Below are 21,872 nucleotides of genomic sequence, written 5' to 3'. Positions count from 1 at the left end.
ATTCGTACACAAAAATTGGCTAAACAACTGCACACGCGCACGCACGCACGAATAGCTATATATGAGTATGGCGTCTATCATTCGAACACGGCCACTTGCTCCAGACAACTATTGCTAGTTGCAAGTCCAAGTAATACTTGACATTTTACAATTCAGGAATGCTAAACCCTGCGGTCAGTTCCCTCCTCCAAACGGAATTGGGATGTGAGCGTCGTGGTGTGTGAGCTTTGTGAAAATGAATTTATGACCTGACCTCTTGAATAGAAGAACACAGGTTCATGACTCTAATTTCACATCACGTACGGATATTTCTCCTGACTTTCTCAACGGGAAGCGCGGTATTTACGTTAGAAACGCAAGGTAAACAAACAGACGATGTAACAGCCAAGAATAACAACTGAATGGCATGAGCGAGAACGCGCAAGATTAATACTGACGAGGAAAGCCGTCTATTTTGGTTGTGGAAAACGTTTCCGGATAAATACGAAAGTCTACTGATCCATATTGCCTGGCAAACGAGGTGCTGACATTCCGTCCATCCAACCCATGGTATGGTGGTTACATCTTGCCGCCGTATCTTTCTCTCTGTCTCTCTTTAAGTGAAGATCTCTCTCTCTCTCTCTCTCTCTCTCTCTCTCTCTCTCTCTCTCTCTCTCTCTCTCTCTCTCTCTCTTCTCAGAGATAACGCTTTTCTTGCTCTCTTTTCTCAGGCGTCTCTTTCTAAGAAATCTCAAAGGAAATTTGTGTCACCAGTTCAGGCTGATCGGAAATCAGTCACTCGGTTATTGGCTAGTCGATCCAAAGTTTGGCCTCAAGATGTAAAACATTGCCGAATAACGTAGTCAGTATTCTCGAGTGAATGCTTAATTCACAATAGACTCAACGTTCCCTTAATATGGCATTGCTTCGCTGACCTGATGCTTTCCATATTATCAGGTTTTGATTCCTTGTTTCCGTCTCATGCAAGTAATGATGCCACAAAAATTCAAATGGTTAATTTTATGAATTTAGCTGAATTTCATTGTATACACAGAGAACGTTTTTCTGTCGCTGAGAATAAAAAAAGGAAAAATCAGATTGCCTTACTCAGAATTTTGATAATCAAGCACAGAATTCTAGGGATAACGAGAATCTTGAATTTTATGAAAAGAATAATTTGACATTTATTTGAATGCTTAAGGATAGCTTTAACGCTGCCCGTCTCATCCGCCAGTGATACGCGGTCATTTTCATTATTAAAGCGAATAAAAACACGTTCAATCAACACCTACTGAGAACACTTTCAAGTCTGTCAGTCATCAGTACAGTACAGTTGCGGTTAAAAATGAACCCATCAAACTCATATTCTTTAAGCTTCAGACTTTTTTTTTTTTTGCTTTTTGAGTTGAAAATCTGCTTAAAACATGAGTTTTCTTTTGATATGATGCTTTCTCGGTAAACAGTGTCCACTTTTTTCTTCGGCAACAGGGATAAGTATAGGGTTAGTTTGAGATGGGGATTCAATGAAAGACTTAACATTTGTATATCTACAAAAAGTACAAATTTTACCTTTAATTTGCAAATTGTTCCTAAGAGAATACAGACCTTCGTCTACTATGTGGAGACACCCTGGTGGGAGGTATTGTCCAGACGTTCTGATTGGTGTTGATCTCACTTCCACCAGGAAATAACAGCATCCTGGTCACGTATGTGAAGAGTTGAAGGATAACACCTGTAACCACCTGTACATCCTGGAATGAGTGATGCCATGGATGGCAGGCCCAGTTGCCAGAGTGTGGCTTTACTCCAAGAAAATAAAGAACTTCCAGTTACCCCTGTGGGACGGGAAGACCAGCTTCTTAGGTAGCAGACTATCGCCAAATCCCAGAAAGATACACTTTACCACCCACCTTACTCCTAAATCAAATCTTCCTTGCTAAAAGAGAGGACATTGTGGAGGAAGCCACATCTACGAACTAAAAGTGAGTGGTGACTGGGAGCTTTTTTGTGTAACGCTCCTGCATCGGACCCACTTTCAAGGATACGGCTATTAGCTGCTGGGTGGAAGTAGATAGAAAGGGGAAAAGAGTGTAACATCTTACTGTCATCCGACATTTCACCACTGCAAACCTTTGGTGACATGCTGTCCTGTCCTAGCGGAGGTTATCCAGCTCCCTTAGACAGAAAGAGGTAAAGGTGGTTTGTCATCACCAGCCATCTGCCTCCAGCACCTGTGAAACTGAGAAACCCTCCCGAATGCTGTTGTTGGAATAGTGAGTTCTTATTTTCATGGAACAGAACTAAATGTACATATATATATATATATATATATATATATATATATATATATATATATATATATATATATATATATATATATATATATATATATATATATATATATATATATATATATATATATATATATGTATATATGTATATATATATATATGTATATATATATATATATATATATATATATATATATATATATACATATTCATATATTTATAGAAAGAGAGAATGAGAGAGAGAGACAGAGACAGACAGACAAACAGACAGACAGACATACAAAGAGATCACATATGAATTTTACAAATCATAACTGTGTGAAGTTTCTCCACAAACCAACCCACGAGTGTTCTAGTACCGGGAGCATCTGACCTTCCTCGGTGTTCGCCTGACCAAACCATTTCCTGAAACTGCATGGGCTGTCAGAGCAAGTCTGTTTGGTTGTGGACAATTCAATGCTCCGGTTGGTTACACAGAAAATACTAAAAATTGTCATGAATTAAAAGCATTCTCATATTCAAAGTGTGTTGCTTTGTCTGATATTTGTGTGTGTGTGTTTGTGAGTTTGTGAGTTGTGTGTCTGTGAGATTGTGTGTGTTTCTGTGCGAAGGTGCATGTGAAGATCGCGCGCATATACACCCACATTTCAAACAATGCAGTATTCTTTGAGCGCGGGAGTGCTTTCGACCCATGAAACGTTTTGATACTCGCTGTGCAGACAGCCCAAGCATTAAGAAGTCCAATGTAGGACAAATTAAGAGTAGACCTTCTTGCTTGATTTGGTCCGCACGGTAGATGTTATAAATACTGGATTAAAGATAACATTTTAAGTCCCAGACTAATCCTTTTATGAATTACTCACTTTGAGCTATCAGTGGGATGATATCAGTTTTAAAATTCGTAATTCATCTTCTGCAATCAACAAATAAAGCCTGAAGTCATTTACAAGGGTGATAAGCACAAGATGAACTCCAAGCTACATATTACTGAAGCGCAACTATGAAATATTTGTCTTTTCGTATCACAAAGAATAATACACATGCCCACATGATATAAAGTTGCCACAAAATCAGCAACAAAATGTTTTATTATGCCAATTCTAATCTTGAGACGTCAGGGTGCCAGACTGAAATCAAGAAACAAATGTTGGATGCAGAATTTCTAATGAAAACGCAGTCAGGTATGAGCTACGAGGTTTTGTCTTTATGGCTGTCAAAAGATAGTGTCTGCAGATAAGCAGATAATTATTGTAATTTATGCAGCTACGTATAACCACCGATATTTCTTGTGTAACCTAGTATAGAACATCAGGGAGCGAATGAAATTCAAATTTTTGTATTTATGTACAAATTTTGAGTACATTTTAAAAAATATTTTACAGCTGGAAACTGCTGCCTACGTATTGTAATATAAATAAGCCTACATGGCGTATTTTAAAAAACAAGTTATTACAAAGATTATTCAAATACCTGTACCATGGTTTTGAGATGAAGATGACTTTTTCGTTATTACACCTGAATATATAAATGTAGATAACTAGGAAAAATTTAATGAACAAGAGATTCTCAAGTTGTTATGACATCTTGTTTTTATATTACTACAGGCCTTTCAATTCTGTGATTTTTCACTAAGGTGTAAAAATTAGAATACCTTCTTTTGGCCTGTCCTAGATGTAGAATTATGTTGATTTGTTTTTACATTTAATTCATTACTAGTCTCGCCCAAAAATAATAAAGTGAATCTCACGCCATTCATAGCATTTGACAAATAATGTTGCTGCTCTGGTGAAGGCAATTTCTTATAGGCACGTTTTTATAAGTTTGTTACACGAAAAGATTTAGACTGAATATTTTGAATAATGGCTAAATGGACTCAATGCAAGTAAAATAAAGCAAGCAAAAGGGTTTCCCAGGTAATTCTTTCTTCTTGTCACTTGTTTATATAATGTTTCCACAGCTTTATTGCAGCACGTATTCAAAAGATTCCCTAGATAAAGCAACTCCTTACCTACTTTTGTAATGTTCTGTAGTTCGTTATCCAGAAATTCGGGGCTGACGATAATGCTTGTAGAAACATTGAAGACAATACTTAAGTTTAACAACTGGTTAATTTTCTATGTATATCAAATTCACACAAGAAATCAAAAAGATGGTTGCTTGCCCCTTTTAAACATTGCTATTAGATGGGAATCTTTTTACTATAAATTTGATATACATAGAAAATTAACCTGTTGTTAAAGTTAAGTATTGTCTTCAATGTTTCTACAAGCATTATGTTCGTCAGCCCCGAATTTCTGGATAACGAACTACAGAACTTTACAAAAGTAGGTAAGGAGTTGCTTTATCTCGGGAATCTTTTGAATACGTGCTGCAATAAAGCTGTGGAAACATTATATAAAAAAAGTGACAAGAAGAAAGAATTACCTGGGAAACCCTTTTGTTTTCCTTATTTTACTTGCATTGAGTCCATTTAGTCATTATTCGAAATATTCAGTCTAAATCTTTTCGTGTAACAAATTTATAAAAACGTGCCTATAAGAAATTGCCTTCACCAGAGCAGCAACATTATTTGTCAAATGCCATGAATGGCCTGAGATTCACTTTATTTTTGGGCGAGACTAGTAATGAATTAAATGTAAAAACAAATCAACATGATTCTACATTTAGGACAGGCCAAAAGAAGATATTCTAATTTTTACACCTTAGTGAAAAATCACAGAATTGAAAGGTCTGTAGTAATATAACAACAAGATGTCATAACATCTTGAGAAATCTTTTAAACTACGCAGTAATACGGCTAACAAATGGAAATAATATTAAAGTCCAGGTCTGTTCACTTTTGACCCCATTCTGCGATAAACGTTCGAAGGGGATCCAAAAAATAAACTCAATTTTATCAATAATACTTGTTCGTGTCCTCAGCCTCTCCTTAGTTAATCCAGTACATGGGTTAATCCGGGTCAGCTGAGCCTCATCTGAAGATTATTCTCAAAAATAATGATGTAGCCAGCATTAAATGGTTTTATACGACTTTAATCCTGGTGGCTTTTTGATATTTTTCAGTGAAGACGAAAGATCGCGTACTCATTGTTTCTATTTCCACGTGGCCATAAACTCTATTCATTATTTTACATTACAACTTAATTCCCATAATAATCTTACATAGAAGCTCACAGGTACGCTTTCTGATATTACCCTAAATTACAGCTCTCGGGGTATTAGCAAAAGGAAAATTGCCAGCTCCTGTATTCCGATTCCCTTGGTCCTCACATGTATGTTCTCTCTCATTTTTCCAATGAATTTCTTATGTATAATTTAAATTTCATTCAAACTGATGCAAAAGGAAACGTGAGCATTATATAAGATTTACAGTGCTGAATCATATCAGATTAGATTATGTGATCAAGTATTCCTATCAAGATTAGTAGATTTTATAGACTTTCATTTATAACTGCAGGCCAGTTTCTATTCTCCCTGTACTCTCTAAAGTTGCACAAAAACTTACTTTTAAGCTGCTTTACAAGTATGTGGAATTCAAGGGTCGTTAGCTGATAGTCAATAAGCATATAGGAACCAGTTAGGTACCTGTGATGCACTGTTAGATTTGACATGCCATTTGCAAGAGAAATCTGATAAGGGTTTCGAATGTAGAGTAATTCAAATAGATTTTAGTGCTGCTTTCGATTTAGTAAATCGTATATCACCTACTGTATATATAAACTTCAGAATGTTGGAGTGGCTGGATATGTTTTAAGACTACTTCAAGATTTCCTTGCAGGTAGGTAGCAGCGAGTTGCTGTTGATGGGATTTGTAGCGAACCTAGACCAATTGTGTCTGGAGTTCCACAGGGTAGTGTTCTTGGTCCAGTTATTTTTAGTGCTTACAAGTGATATGGTAGTTGGCCTGGAAAAAAAGATTGTTCAATATGCCGATGGTGCAACACCTGTGAGTGTAGTAAAGTCTCCACTTATGAGAAATGAAGCTGCCCTCAGCCTCAGTCAGGACATGGGCCGGCTCAGTGAACGGTGTAATCGGTGGGGTATGAGGCTGAACTCCAGTAAAACGAAAATACTATTGATCAGTAGATCTCGTACAGATTTCCCACCCCATCCTCCCCTTCAGGTGGATGGAACTCTACTAAATGAGTCTGAAAGTTTGACTATACTTGGAATAACTTTTAACTCACATCTTACTTTTGAGAAACATCTAATGAAAGCTGCAGCAAATTCTGCACGAAAGTTAGGTATCGTACGTAAAGACCTCATGTCTTTATAACTGTAATAAAATCAGTGCACCCTTTTTCAGGTCATTCATCCTTCCTTTACTAGAACACCGTTCTCCTATGTGGATGTCTTCTTCTGCCAGAGATTTATCTCTTTTAGATAGAGTGGTTCGTGGTGGTAGGTTTCTGTTTCCTAACATTAGCAGCTATGACTTAGACCATCGACGGTTGGTCTCTTATTTATCAATTTTTCATAATTTGTATTTTAACACAAATCTTTCACATTCACAATTTATGCCTGATTCTCTTCTCCTGCCGCGAGCGACCAGATTTGCTGAACAGCTGCGCCAACATGCAGTGAAGGAACGCCAACATGCAGTGAATGTTCCTTCATGAGGATGTTGTGCAATTGGAACCTTGAGAGTTCAAGCGACGATGCGATGCATCACTATCTTATAGCAATTCTCCTTCATTTTAAAATTTATTTAAATTTCTATCTATGTGTTTGTTAATTTGTTATTTTTTTCTGATAACTGATCTCTTCTTTCTGTATTCCGCATTCTATTAATTCTTTCAAATGGACACCGTATTTTTTGGAAGCCTGAATTTCAAGTCAGTGCCCCCTGAGGCTTGTTCTATGTTGATAGAGTTCATCTCCAGAATAATAGTAATAATAATATACGAGGTATGTTCAATAAGTAATGAGAAAATGTCAGGCGGGACACTAAATATGATTTGATCAAAATACTACTTCATGGTGAGGTACACATACATATATTCTATAAAATGACAAACTGGCAACTTTCTATATTTATAGGTCTGAGTGCAGCAGTGAACACGGTGGAACCAGTCTGATCCGGTTTGCCGATCTGTGAACACTTGTCAAAATGCAGCGAAACATGGAGCAACGTTACGCCATTAAATTTTGTTAAACTTAAGAAAACCAAACAAGAAGCTTATGGAATGTTAAAGGAGGCCTTTGGGGATGAACAGATGAGCCAAGCAAGTTTCTATCGCTGGTTTAACAGATTTTCTGACGGAAATGAACAGGTTGAGGATGAACCCAGAACTGGAGCACCAAAAAGTGCACTCAAGGAGGAAAACATTGAGGAAATGCAAAGTTTAGTGATGCAGGACCGTCGAATATCTGTGAGGATGCTATCTGAAGCTGTTGGTATTAGTATTGGCACAGTAGAGACAGTTCTGACCGAAGAGGAGTGGAGGTGTGGTCAGTGGTGGTTCCACCAAGACAATGCCCCATGCCACAAGTCAACGCTGGTGACCACCTGGATGGCCGACAAGGGAATGAAAGTGGTACAACACCCGCCCTACAGCCCTGACCTAACCCCTTGCGACTTCTTCCTGTTCCCATGCATGAAAGACAGCCTCAGGGGAACCAGATCCCAGTCAACAAAGGAGCTGAAAGATGCATCAGAAAGTTACCTGAAGGGACTACTGAAAAAGGACTTTTAGTTGGTCTTCCAGGATTGGGAGAGACGCATGCAGAAGTGTGTAGCTGCGAGAGGCAATTATTTTGAAGGAGGCAAAGTTGTATAAAGCTTATGAAAATAGTGTCTCTCCTGACATTTTCTCATTACTTATTGAACATACCTCGTAGCTGTTTCCACGGCATTCAGTTTATACAGAGTCTTCTCTATTCTCCTTATTATCTTTTTTTCCTCAGCCTGTAGCTGGTATATCTTGTTTCCCAAGGACATACAAAGATTTCTGTTTTCTTAGTTTCATTTCCTCTGACGTTTCAAACGCTCTCTGGCGTTTATCTTCAAAGAGTGAATGAATGGCATGCAGGTTACAAGGGTATATATAGCAAGCGGGGGTGTACAGTTGTCAAGTTATTCAGCAGTGTTTTGGGTGGTCCTAATAGGTTGGTGACGAAATCTGGCCCGGAGGCGTTGAGACCTTCTGGCCCTAATCGCTACTTGAATTTGGGAGTGGCTGTTATCCGGGATTATAAGTTGTTCAGGTAATCTGCCTTCTGTGTCCGGTGCTGGGTCCCTTTCTCTTTCTTCTTCTCCTTCTCTTTCTATCACAATTCCTCTCTCTCTCTCTCTCTCTCTCTCTCTCTCTCTCTCTCTCTCTCTCTCTCTCTCATTGTCTCTTTCTCTCTCTCTCTCTCTTTCATTCTCATTCTTTCTCTCTCTCTCTCTCTCTCTCTCTCTCTCTCTCTCTCTCTCTCTCTCTCGCCGGTGGCTGTCGTCGGTTGGTTTCTTAAATTTCTCCGTATGATAGTAGGGAGAAATTCAGTTTCCGTAGGCGTCGGCAGTCCGTTGCCTGGTCGATGATTTTGTTATTCTTTACGAGTTCTTCTCTTTCGGGCCTTCTTTGGTGTTTTTGAGCGTAGTGATTAAAAATTGCCCCTTCTTGAAGGTGACAGGAGAGGCGCTTTGAGAGTTTGGTAGTCGTCATCCCGATATAAGAGTGGTGGTGGCATCTTTCCACCGGGCATGTGAATTCGTAGATGACACTACATCTCTTCAAAGACGTTTCTGGGGGCGCAGGGTTGTTTTTAAGTAATACATTTTCATTTATTATTTTCTGAGGGCCTTCTCATCCTCTGCATATTTTTTTAGTTCCTGTAATATAGTTTTATGGACTTACTATGGTTGTTTCCGGTGTCCGTCATGCTTTCCCGGTCCCAGTTATTTATAGAGACTCGGGTTTGTTGTTCAACCATGTGATTAGAGAAGTTGTAGTTAATAAGTATCTGTGTTGATTTGTCGATCTCTTCCGTGGAAACAGCTATAATTTTTAATGCAACTGCCCTCAGAGAAGGTCTCCTCCCGAATAATAATAATAATAATAATAATAATAATAATAATAATAATAGTCAAGAGCATTTTAGCTTCAGTGGCAATGGTCTGGTTAGACGAGACCATTGGAAGAACTGTGTGATTCTGCTGAAACAAAACTCAGAAGCAGTCTAGTTACAATTTACTTGTACAGTACAGTAAGTAAAAGAAAAATAATGTATCACCGTGCTAACGATGCATGTTTACTCACTGGTATCTATGATTACAATTCTTATATCTATCTATCTGTCTAAATATATATATATATATATATATATATGTGTGTGTGTGTGTGTGTGTGTGTTTGTGTGTTTGTGTGTATACATAATCACAAATTCTTTTGTCTGGCTGCCTGCCTATCTGTCTGCATGTATATATGTATCTTTATTCTGTGAATGACTACCTCAAAGACTATCTGGGATAGTGACCAGGTATCTTTTTACTTGCTATCTGTGAATTTACTTGGTTCTTCAGATCTGGGTTAGAGAATGCCTCTGCCTTCCCATATCATTTGCCTCAGCATCAAATAAAATCGGCTGCATTTCTGTGGTCATTGTGTTTTTATTTATTTATGCTTTGACGAAATAACACACAACGTTCACAACATATCGCACGTTCGAGAGAGGTGGAAAGGAATTATCGTGGAACAGGTGCAAAACGTATGGAACATGGTAGCAGTCATAAATATCCGGAAAGTCTGGTTATGCTTTGCCATGAAACGTTTTTCTGGCAAATTCCGACACTACGTTGGCCCGGAATCATCGGTTGCCAACATCGGATTTTACTGCTAATTTCTTTCTGTTCTTCATGCACCAAACAGTAACTGAATTGTATCGATAACTGTCTATCGAATAATCCGTCGATATCTGTTTACGATCAGTTGTTATCTTTCAGTTCGAAAGGCAAAAAAAATACACAGATATGGGCCGTAACGTGAGGGTAAGGAGTTGCCGAATCTCTGTTTTGGACACTCGGCAACAAAAGGCACATTAATTCGGAATATATTGCGCGTAGGTCGAAAGCTTGATGCATGCCATGTGACAGGCCATCTAAGAATATAACAGAACGTTCAGGTGTAGAAATTTAACTTCCCCCCACCCCTATAAAAAAAAAAAAAAAAAAGACACATAAAGCGGCAAGCGACACCCGATTCTTCCGTTCTGTACGTTTCTCGTTGCCGGGGGAGTGACGAGATTAGAGGTTAAAGTAAGCGCAAAAGTTAGTTTGCTGAATCTAAGAACTTGAAAGACGCCATGCTTATGGCATTGCATCTGTGATTCTGTGCAACGGTAAAATAAGGACAGTAGGTGCCGAACAAGATATGCTCCAAGAATTGTCACAACACATTAACGAATATTTACAAGAAGGTAGGATCTTCCTGTGATGTATTAAGTTGCTGACAGAGATATTGTTATTTGATAATATATACATAGCGTATACACACTCAGACACAACATTTACCTACGAGGGTGTAGGTGACCCCCAGGGAAGGTCAGATGCTATTGGTACATAAATACTCGTTGACTAGGTTTATGACTTAAATTTGGCCCGAAATCAGTGCAGAAACCGAGATCTATAACAGTCTGGAGATGAGTTACAATAAAAAAGCAACGGCACAGTATCCGATTTGGTGTGCACACATCTCTCTCTCTCTCTCTCTCTCTCTCTCTCTCTCTCTATCTCTCTATATATATATATATATATATATATATATATATATATATATATATATATATATATATATATATATATATATATATTATATCCTGCATCTCTTCCCAAATCTATGTAGGGTCGATGTTATATATGTATGTATGTAAAGTATATATATATATATATATATATATATATATATATATATATATATATATATATATATATATATATATATATATATATATATATATATATATATACATACATATATATATAAACAAAAATGTGGGTCGAGCTCAATGAAATCAAAATGTGCGTTGAGTTCAATGAAATCAGGAATAAGTGTCTGTCTGAAAGTTGTTATCAATCTAAAGTTATCTCAGTTCTGGATCTGCTAAATATTTAGATACCCAAAGAATTCTTTTGTTGTTTATCTGATTAGGCTACAACACCTTTTCAACGCCGTCAAAAGAAATGCATAGCCACTTGCGTTCATCTTTGCAGGGTGGATTCTTTCATCAGACGGTGTAATCGGGAAAGTTTCTCTCTCTCTTTCTCTCTCACACACACATGCATACTTTTATTACGCGAAGTGCTTAATTTAGCCCGATTCCGGCGTCCAGGAGATTTCTCTCCAAAGTAGCAAGTTTTAAAAAAATGATCTAATAATATTGCTCTACGTTATGGTTTTAAAGCGGGTTCGTCACCTAGGTTCTTCTGAAAAGTCTACACCCGGTGAAAACGTATTACCAGTCATGGTGCAACACCGTGCGCTGGTCTTTTACTTTTGCCAGAGTTCTAATCATCGATTAACTCTCTGGCGATCAGTGATAAAGAGGTGATACTGGAGGGTTGCGCCTGTAAGAAAAGTATATCTTAGTTTAACCAGACCACTGAAGAAAAAGCACTGAAGTATTAACCCGGGTGGAAAACGAATATCTATTGTGTTATGAATTTGGCCGTAATTTATTATGTATAGACATGTGGGTTGGTTCTTTGCGTAGATTAACCCTGAACAGCTAACACTCATCTTAAGGACAAACTCAAACCTAAATAGCGTCGTATCTCTACCTTCAGTTTTATATTTTTTGGGGGTGGCGAGAGGATATAGACCGAGTTTTCTTTGTGACCTGTTGTGGTAGCTTGCTGGAGAATGCGTAAGACCTTACAATCCGTTGACTCGCTCGCCACGTCGCCGTGTGATCAGTTTATATGATGGCTTGTTCCCTATGAACATTTCGTAGGAATGCGACCACATTTTTCCAGTTACATGTATAGGTATAAACATAAATACTTTGTTCATACTAATTTGCACTTGTGATTTTACATGGTTTAAGTGAATGTGTGCACTTACTTGATTTATTTCATATAAATGTGTGCATGTTTTGTTATGTACATGTATGTGTATGCATTCTGGTGTGTTCCATATCTATGTGTATATATATTAAGTCGCTTTCATATGAATATTACATATATAAGTGCGTCCACATTTTAGCTGATTACACATGAAAGCAAAAATGGTTTTTCTTGTTCTCTATTAGAGTGAGACCTTTGGAATAATAATAATAATAATAATAATAATAATAATAATAATAATAATAATAATAATAATAATAATAATAATAATAATAATAATAATAATAATAATAATAATGTATTCTTCATTCCTTTATATTCACAGATTCGTTTACCAAAAGGTCCAGCTTGTAAGACGCCTGACACCATCTTGAAGTACATATAGGACTTGAAAGAAGAAGAATCGCCAGTCTTCTTTGCTGCAGTCAAGAGTGAGATAGTGGGTGGGCTTTATTAACAGGGTAGTAACGGACTCTGTTATTGTGAGGTGAATTACTTGATCTTCCTTACTAAGGGAGTGAAGCAGTGAACTCTATTCTCTGAGAAGTAGTGAACTTTATTTTTGGGAAACTGAAGTACTGAACTTTGACTATTCTAAACGGGAAGTGAACCGCTTGCTGTAAGATTTAAATGGTGTGATATAGTAGATTCAGTGCATCGTGTGAGTGAGGAAAGGACATTATATTGGCAGGAGTCCCCTTGTAGACTTCATTACCGGAGTAGTGAAATAATGGCCTTGAAAGGAGTTAGATTTGTAACTGTTAGAGAGATATAGTGGAATTTGTCGTTGCAAGATTGCAGTGCTAGAGTTCGTTAATGTACAAGGGAAATTCTGGACTTGTTTATTTTATGGCCTAAGTTCACTGATAAAAATTACTTATGGGTAACTCTGATTCCCGCTGCGAAACTTGTAGGGATTGTCCTGACAGTCACAATGAGGCAAGTGAGAAGTGCACTTGCTCATGTCAAGCCAGAGTGACATGTACATGCAAATGCAACGTTGGCAATGGGCATGACATTGCCCAAAAAGTCTCTGCTATTGCCGGAGGCACCATTGCTGGTGCAGCAGGGATAGCAGTGACTGTGTTCACAGGTGGCATAGCCCTCCCTATAGTTGGAGGGATGGTGGCAGGAGCTGGGATTAGTTCACTCATCCATGGCTCTGTGAAGGCAGCTAAACGAGAAAAGATTTGTGGAAAAGACTTTGGGGTTGACGTTGGTGTTGGATTTGCTACCGGCGTCATTGGAGGTGGAGGGGCAGCTGCAACAGAAAGCCTGGCAGGTGTTGCAGTCTCAAATGTAGCCAAAGAAGCCTTCAAAAGAGGAGCAGTTAAACTCGGGGTTCGAACAGCAGGTGGAATAGTGGCTTCGGTAGCAACAAAGGCTGTGCATGAAGTTGGAGATTGTGCAAAAGGCAACAAAGAATGGAGTGAATATGGAAATGACCCTAAAACCTGGGGAAAAGCTGTTGCCTTTGGTGCTTTGGTAGGAGCTGGGGCTCATGCATCATCAAATATCTCTAAGTTAGGTTCAACAGCTCAAAATGCTACTACTCAAATGGTGAAAAGGAATGCTAATCAGTCAAAGCAAAGTTCCAATTCACTAGATGTAAGCTCTAGTCTTCGATCTAGTGAAAAGCAGAAGGAGTACATGTGGGAACTAACTAAAGCATCCATGACCGCAAGCAAAACAATCTTAGACAAAGTTAATGAAGAAAATGAAGATTTGTATGAAGGAAAAAGAGAACATCCTCACTGGCAATAATGCATTAAAATTCAGAGAAATATCATCTTTAGGGCTGCATCTATGGAGAGCAGATTTTCTTCAAAATTTTCGGTAGTTGGAGAGGATGAAGGGAAAGACACATACGAACGATGGAGAATGAAGCAAAAGATAGACCCATTGTTTTGTTAAGCAAGGCTATTACAAAAAGTCAAGCCAAAGAAAACAGGGCCTATTTCCATTAATGATCCAAATACTCAATATTGCTTTGGTCATTCACCTATATCCACTCATTAGATAATGATCCAAGGTGTTGTGAAAAGAGTAATCACCTATTGAATAAATTCCAACGAGTCCATATGCCTTTATGTGCCATTTTTAAAGATGTAATGAGTTCAAGTCAAGCGTTTAACAAACATTTCATGTGATGTCTTTGTAGACTTTATCATCCATTCACAGATACAGCTCAAATATTCATAAGAAAGCTTTTGTGTTTGCTTTTTCTGGAACTTCTCTTGTATCACTATAGCTAAAAACCTTTGCCATCAGATAGCATGGCTGCCAAAGTATCTGGTAAAGCTTGGCAATAATGCAGGCTGTTTATGGGAGTATTTTGTCTCATTCTGAGTAACAAAGGTTATTAAAGTTGAAGCCAGGAGCAATCATAGCAAGACTTCAAGGTAGGCTAGTGATCAGGGTTGTTAAGAATAAAGGTTTGGAATTTTATTTATATTGCTGGGGTTGTTTCAGCATGTACATTGTCATTGCTACTTGTTATAACAAATTGGTGCTAATGTAATGAAGATGTAAATGTTTTCGAACAAATTTTGAATTTCATTATCCCTTTTATGTCAGCATATTGGAGCTACAGAATGTGCTGTTCATGTCAATAGAGAAAAGAAGATCTATGATGCACATTCCTAAGATGCTTCTACGTTAGGATCAAGAAGTAGAAAACAAATCGGTCACCTTGTTGAACACATTGCTGACTGGAATCTCCAGGAATGTCAAGGAGTTACACAATATTAATAATGGAAAAGTAATTTCAGACATGTGCCATTTCATCAAAAGCCAAGGGGTCGGAAACATGTTGCCCAAACCTAGCCTAAACTTGACAGAAGCAAGGAATGGTTCAGTTGAAATCCTTTTATATATTATTTTATATACATATAAAATCATTTCCTGTGCGAACATCATGGTTCCTTATCTGTATGCTAGATTTTATTGCAATGTGCAAACTAATGCTAATTTTGTCTCTTCAAAGTAAATAATCATCCTTGTTTATTATAACATTAGATGTTCATGACAAGGACTTTCCCTTCGTGTTTCCTATTTTTTACCATTTGAGTCCAGAAGTAAAGTCTAATAATGCTCGAGAGTGTACTATCTCCTTTACGCTTTTCCTTTCCCTTTTCTTAACTGTTAATTTTTGCTGTTATTTTCATAGATTCCTACAAAGATGGGCATTCCAGTATAATTGTAACTCCCTTTGTTACGAGTGACTGTTATTGTGCCTTTGTGCCTTTTTTTTTTATAAGTATTGAGACACTGACCGAAGCACGTTCTAGTGAGCTCATTAAAAGTTTCAGTACAAATTGCATAGTGCACTTATACGGGTTTTTACTTAATGCATATAATGTGCATATACATCATCAAGCTGTGTATATTACCAGAGTATTTTAATGATCTCATGAGATATTTTACCATTAGTTTCATATTATACGATTTTAATATGATCTGCATATTACATAATATGTAGTTCCTTTAAATGGAAAGTAATAGGTTATCCTGTCGATGCATATTAACTCTTCAATAAGATCTTTTAACATAAGTTTCATATAATACATTTGCGGATTTTAGCGTTTTTTATATATATATATATATATATATATATATATATATATATATATATATATATATATATATATAAATTTATTTAAAATCCGCAATATATATATATATAAATATATATAAAATATATATATATATATATATATATATATATATATATATATATATATATATAATATATATATATATATATATATATATATAAATATATATATATATATATATATATATATATATATATATATATATATATATATATATATATATATATATATATATATATATATATATATGTAAAATATATATATATATATATATATATATATATATATATATATATATATATATTTACATATATTGCACTAATAAATATGCTTTTAATGTTTAATGTTTTATTTGTAGTCTGAGTAGAAAGCTGAACTATTTTTCGCAAACGCTCTATGTTAATCTTGCTGTTTGTAAATATTGTAAAATTGTGTGAATAACGAATGTAAACTGGAAGTAAAGATTTGAATTTGAAAAATCCGGGTCCCCACGCAATAAGCGAAACAGCAAACTTCTAGTGAAGTTACCCTGAAACATGCAGTAAAATTACGCTTGAGTATAATCATCACTTTTTTCTCTTCTTGATTCCTTTATTGTTACTATCTCCCTTACATAAGGAATCCTCTGTGCCATTTTGTCGTCATTTAGAAGCTACGTGGGACAGTTAGGGAGAATTAACATACAATAACCAACACATGGTCCTAGACCAATATTGCTAGTTGGCAATTACGCTAGGCTCCTCGCTGGGCGTTTAATCGCGGAGGCCTTGAGCGATCACATGTAAAACATTCTCTCTCTCTCTCTCTCTCTCTCTCTCTCTCTCTCTCTCTCTCTCTCTTTTAGCACCCGGCAAACGAATCCTTTTTGTTGAAACCTTGGAATCAACATTGTCCACAGGTGCGAGCTTGAACTGTTTTGTTTACTTCCGTTTTCTTCTGCAGTTTACATTCCCCATCTTACTTCTTTTCTTATATGATGCTCAAAATCATCTTTATGTGTCGTTTCGTTAGCTACATCCTCATGTTTATTGCTGTTTACGGGCGTTGCTTTAATCCTCTTGCTTAATGTTTTCTTGTGTTGCGTGCATCCTTATTTTCCCCTCCTTGTACTACTAAATTTTCATCTTAACTTTTTCCGCATGCGATGTTATTTTAGTTCGCAGTGTTTGTGCCGCTGAAATCCTTTTTTTTTTTTTTTTTTTTAATAAAGTTTAGCTTTACCAACGGATGAGGCGAAAGAAGTTAAGTATATCTTAGTTTAACCAGACCGGATGAGGTGAGGTGCGCAGTCCAAATTCCAATGCGCATTTTATGGTTCCACAAGTCCTGACCGCTGAAACATGTTGAGCTGCATTCGTATAGGCTACGTATACGTCACGACTGGCAAGAGACAACCGCCCACCCTCCACCGGCCCCCTCCCGTGCCCGAAGGCAATTTTTTAAATTACGAAACAGCGACGGCTGTAGCTTAACGTTCAGATCGTCAGCTCCCTACCCGACTAGAATCATTTCGGTCACATCTGATTTCCTTTTCAGCAGCGAGAACACAATATTATTGTATATTTTGAATGATATTGTATTCAAAATTTACAGCAGTCACGATCTATTTCTTTCTGACGCTTGAAAGATTCTCTCATGCAACCTTTTTCTTCAGAAATCTCATGACCTTGAGCAGTTATGACAATACATCATCTTAATCGTGGGTGACTTAGTAGGACCCTGACATCACAAGAAAACCAGAAATAAAAAACGCAAACCACGAGTCAACTTACCTGATTGTTTGACCTTGATATTTTTTTCATACTTGGTAATGTTTCTATTATATATATATATATATATATATATATATATATATATATATATATATATATATATATATATATAAATATATATATATATATATATATATATATATATATATATATATACTGTATATATATATATACAGTATATATATATATATATATATATATATATATATATATATATATATATATATATATATATATATATATATAGACACTACAAGTAAATGAAAGGGCGTATATTATCGTTATCCCGGGCAGAGAGAGAGACAGAGCCGGAGACTGCGATTCTTTCTTCTCCTGTGAATGAGTGAGGAAGACAGGTCCTTTTCTGCTAGGAGAGAGAGGAAAAGAGTTTCCTTAACTCAAGAGAGACAAGATTCTTCACTTCTACTAAGAGTGAGAGCCATCTTTTGTTGATATATATATATATATATATATATATATATATATATATATATATATATATATATATATATATAGGTAGGTAGGTAGATAGAGACAACTTTTATCACTGGAATAGCAATGTGTTATGAAATATAAAGAGCATATTCCCATCAGAAAGAATAAACAACGGCGTGCAAGATCTTTTGTCTTAATTCTAAGGCATTTTCAAGCATAAAGCATACAATGCAACAGAAGATTAAAGAAGACTCGATTTTACAAACAAAACCCAAGATTACAATTAAGAAGGGGCAATACAAATTTTAATGCAACCAAAGGTCATTACTTTTGGGGCAGGTCTTCAGCAGGAACAGATGTTTAGGATTATCTCAGGTAACTGGCTAAAGCAAGGTGGGCAACGGAGTACCGATAACATTTAGATTCTCTTTTCATTATCCTTCAAACATCTTGCGCAGATGGAGTCAAGAGGATATAGACCTGGGCTTAAATTAATATTATTTTCCTTTGTTAGTTGTATTACTCTAGACACGACGAGGCTTCAGTAAACACCAAATTTTACATCTCATGATAACATTGCTATGGAACCAATCAGTTCCATGTGATTTTCCACTTGAGTGCACAGACGGTATTTTTCTTTAGACCAGTTCTGACTGAATATTTATGTTGATTTACTCTGACCTTGAATGCCACACATTACTAGTGCAAATAAAATAATTACCACTGTTGATAATTGGGATTTTTATAAACAAAGTTGTTACTTAGATGAAGAAAGTTATTATAAGTATGTTTTTCACTGTATAAAAAGAATAAATTGAATATTGTCAACATTAATTGATAGACTCATAGCCGATGAACGAAGGCAAACAAAAGGTGTTCTTTGGTCATTCTGGACTCCTCTCACTTATACAGTATTACCAAAGTCCTTCCCGGCTTTGTCGCTGCAAGTATCCAAAATATGAACTGGATAATACAAGTCCCTACCTGTTTTTCGAATGTTCTGCAGTTCCTTATCCAGGAATTCAAATCTCACAATCGGCGATGGCCGACGGAGGACTGAACAGATCTTTATATTCGTATTTTATATGATATCCAAAGAAATAAGGTATACATATTTAAATATTTCTTTTTTCTGTTTATATGAAACTTACATTAAGGCTGTTCATGCCTGATAACAATACCTAAAAAGGCCAAGCAACCATCTTTTCTATTTCTCAAGTGAATTTTATCGACATATCTAAAAAAGCTGTCTACATCTACATTTTGTGCCAATAGCTACTGTAAATGGTCATTTGCACTCCCAGACTATGTTAGTGGTATTTGAATAATCTTAGAATCAAATTTACCCTTACAGAAGTTTCCATTTGAAATGAACTTACAGTCAGAAAAATACACTTTAATTAATCCCAAAATCTGAATCAGGTTACCTCATTTTTTAAATACCCTAATACCGATTCAGCAGGCACATTTTTAAATGAAGAACAAAATCGAAACTCAGTGATCGGGAGTCAGGAATGATCGCGACAGCGCTTAATTTCCTGTTAGGTCTATAATAATAATAATAATAATAATAATAATAATAATAATAATAATAATAATAATAATAATATCCTTTATTTCAGCTTAGGGCCATATACATGTAATATACAAATACAACACACACTGTCCAGATAAATGAGATAACATGATAAAAAGGACAATCGGCAATATCCACACATTTGCTGAAGAAGTAGAAAAATTGATATTCGTAATGATGGTAATGACAGTACTAATATGGAGAATATTAGTTAAATAATATTAAATATGATAACATTTAAAAAACAGGTTGCATACAATTGATTTCCAGCTAGGGACCTTCGGCGGTTACAGAAGTTAGATCTAGAAGGCTGAATACGAAAATTGACAAAAGCAAGACTCAATGGTAATAATAATAATAATAATAATAATAATAATAATAATAATAATAATAATAACAGATTCTGCGGATGACACTTAATAATTGCAAAAATAGAGAATAAGCATACACAGCAACTCAGGCCACCCTTGTTTGAAGGAAGATGACGTCTATCAAATGGCTGCCTGAGACATTTCCCAAAAGCGGCGGTAGCAATAATTGTTCAAGGTTTACGAGACAGAGCCCATGGAACTTATTTCATGCCTTGAAGGATTATTTTCATATGCGTTTTAACCAAGTCGGATAGATATTGTAACGATGGAGAATTAGCTGAAACCAGAGTCACAAGGACTTTAAGATTTTTTTAGTTTTCTGCTTACATTAATACTGAACGGCTTCATTACATCATTAAGTTGGGTTTTTTTTCAATTTCGAGTAGGTTCTACAGTCACTTGATAACCTTCCTTTTTCAGACATACGTTACGTTATCAGTCTTTGCCAAGGTATTCGATTTATCGCCTTTAATGATGTGGATGGTATAATCACTTCTGAGTTCAGTCAGTGCATCCCTAAACATTTTGGGGAAATTGCTCTTGCTAGGAAATTTCAATGATGAATAAATAAGTCCCTGTATAATAAGCAACAGAAGAAGTGGAATGTCACTGGATGTTTGAAAGAGAGAAAGGGATGACGCTATTGACAAGGCAGCTAGCCCAGTTGAATAGCAAAATGATAAACCATAATCAAGAGCACACACAGCTCCTTCTATATACTCAAAATGTTGTTGAAGAAGTTGTGTATGTTACTGACGGTGATATCAATCGTATTTTCAACTGCCAGTCATCTCGCAAAAATAATAAAGAAACCATTTTCATTATATGAAAATCATTACTTCCCACTTGTACACGGCCTGTAAGAGCCCCGACGCTGCCTCTTCCAAACACGTGTGTGTTCGATGCTCTTACAAGCCTACGTAAAACAGCGATTGGTCTTTGATACCAGAGTTATGTATCATATATGCTACATGTATACTGTATATATACTGTAAATATATATGTGTGTGTGTGTGTGTGTGTGTCCGTGTGTAAATAAGAAAAGAACAAATTAAGGACGTACAAAGACTCTCAGAAATGATTCCTAAATGACATATATAAATTAACAACTCAAAATTGAGCTTCCATAAATTATATTAATTATATATATATATATATATATATATATATATATATATATATATATATATATATATATATATATATATATATATATATATATATATGTGTGTGTGTGTGTGTGTGTGTGTGTGTGTGTGTGTCAACATAATGTTACAATGATTATGGTCTTCATATACTTTAAAGTATTGAAATAGAACTAAATGTCTTAACACTCTACATTAAAAAAAACCTACAACCGTAATTGTTCTCATCTTAACTCAGACTTGACAAAATTGAGGCATAAATGGTGTTGGGAGTTAAATCCTCCCTCTTCTAATTGATCTATTAATTTTTGCTCTGGCTTTGGCGGCTAACAATGAAGTCTTGAACACAAGTGTTACAGCTTTCCTCGATCTCTCTGTCCTTAATAGTTTGCGAGCGTTTGAGTGTGTGTGAGAGAGAACACCCCCGACAGCACCAGTTACCATTCCATTCATCCAAGGCTCCGGATCGTTACCATAATCTCTCCACCTCTTTCTTCCTGCCAAACACTGTCCGGCCTCTCCCGTAGCCGTGCTGGCGAGCCCAGTAGCTACCCCACCAAGTGTTCTTACGCCTAGCTTGATGGCTCCTCTCTTACAACCCTCTCTAGCAATGTTGGTCACAGCAGCTCTTGCTGCGCCCT

The 21,872-nt window shown here is 36.3% G+C and overlaps 1 protein-coding gene across 4 annotated transcripts; it reads left to right on the top strand.

Moving 5' to 3' along the window:
- Positions 1-5,730: 5,730 nt before the first annotated feature.
- LOC136836524 (uncharacterized) lies at positions 5,731-14,862 on the top strand. Of its 4 annotated transcripts, none has more exons than XM_067100907.1 (2): positions 5,731-5,793; positions 12,641-14,862. In XM_067100907.1, the coding sequence occupies exon 2, from the start codon at positions 13,195-13,197 to the stop codon at positions 14,077-14,079; it is 885 nt and encodes a 294-aa protein (XP_066957008.1). In that variant the 5' UTR covers positions 5,731-5,793; positions 12,641-13,194; the 3' UTR covers positions 14,080-14,862. The 4 variants fall into 4 exon arrangements, with proteins under 4 accessions (XP_066957008.1, XP_066957009.1, XP_066957006.1 ...); XM_067100908.1 differs by having other exon boundaries at positions 5,731-6,048; XM_067100905.1 differs by lacking the exon at positions 5,731-5,793 and adding an exon at positions 10,483-10,670.
- Positions 14,863-21,872: the final 7,010 nt, after the last annotated feature.

This window comes from Macrobrachium rosenbergii, chromosome 56 (genome assembly GCF_040412425.1).
Source record: "Macrobrachium rosenbergii isolate ZJJX-2024 chromosome 56, ASM4041242v1, whole genome shotgun sequence".
Classification (NCBI taxonomy): domain Eukaryota; kingdom Metazoa; phylum Arthropoda; class Malacostraca; order Decapoda; family Palaemonidae; genus Macrobrachium; species Macrobrachium rosenbergii.
This window is presented reverse-complemented; position numbering and strand designations above follow the sequence as displayed.

What these genes read in the sequence shown, in the direction of transcription:
- LOC136836524 (XM_067100907.1), top strand. Translation starts at nt 13,195, where the DNA reads ATGGGTAACTCTGATTCCCGCTGCGAAACTTGTAGGGATTGTCCTGAC.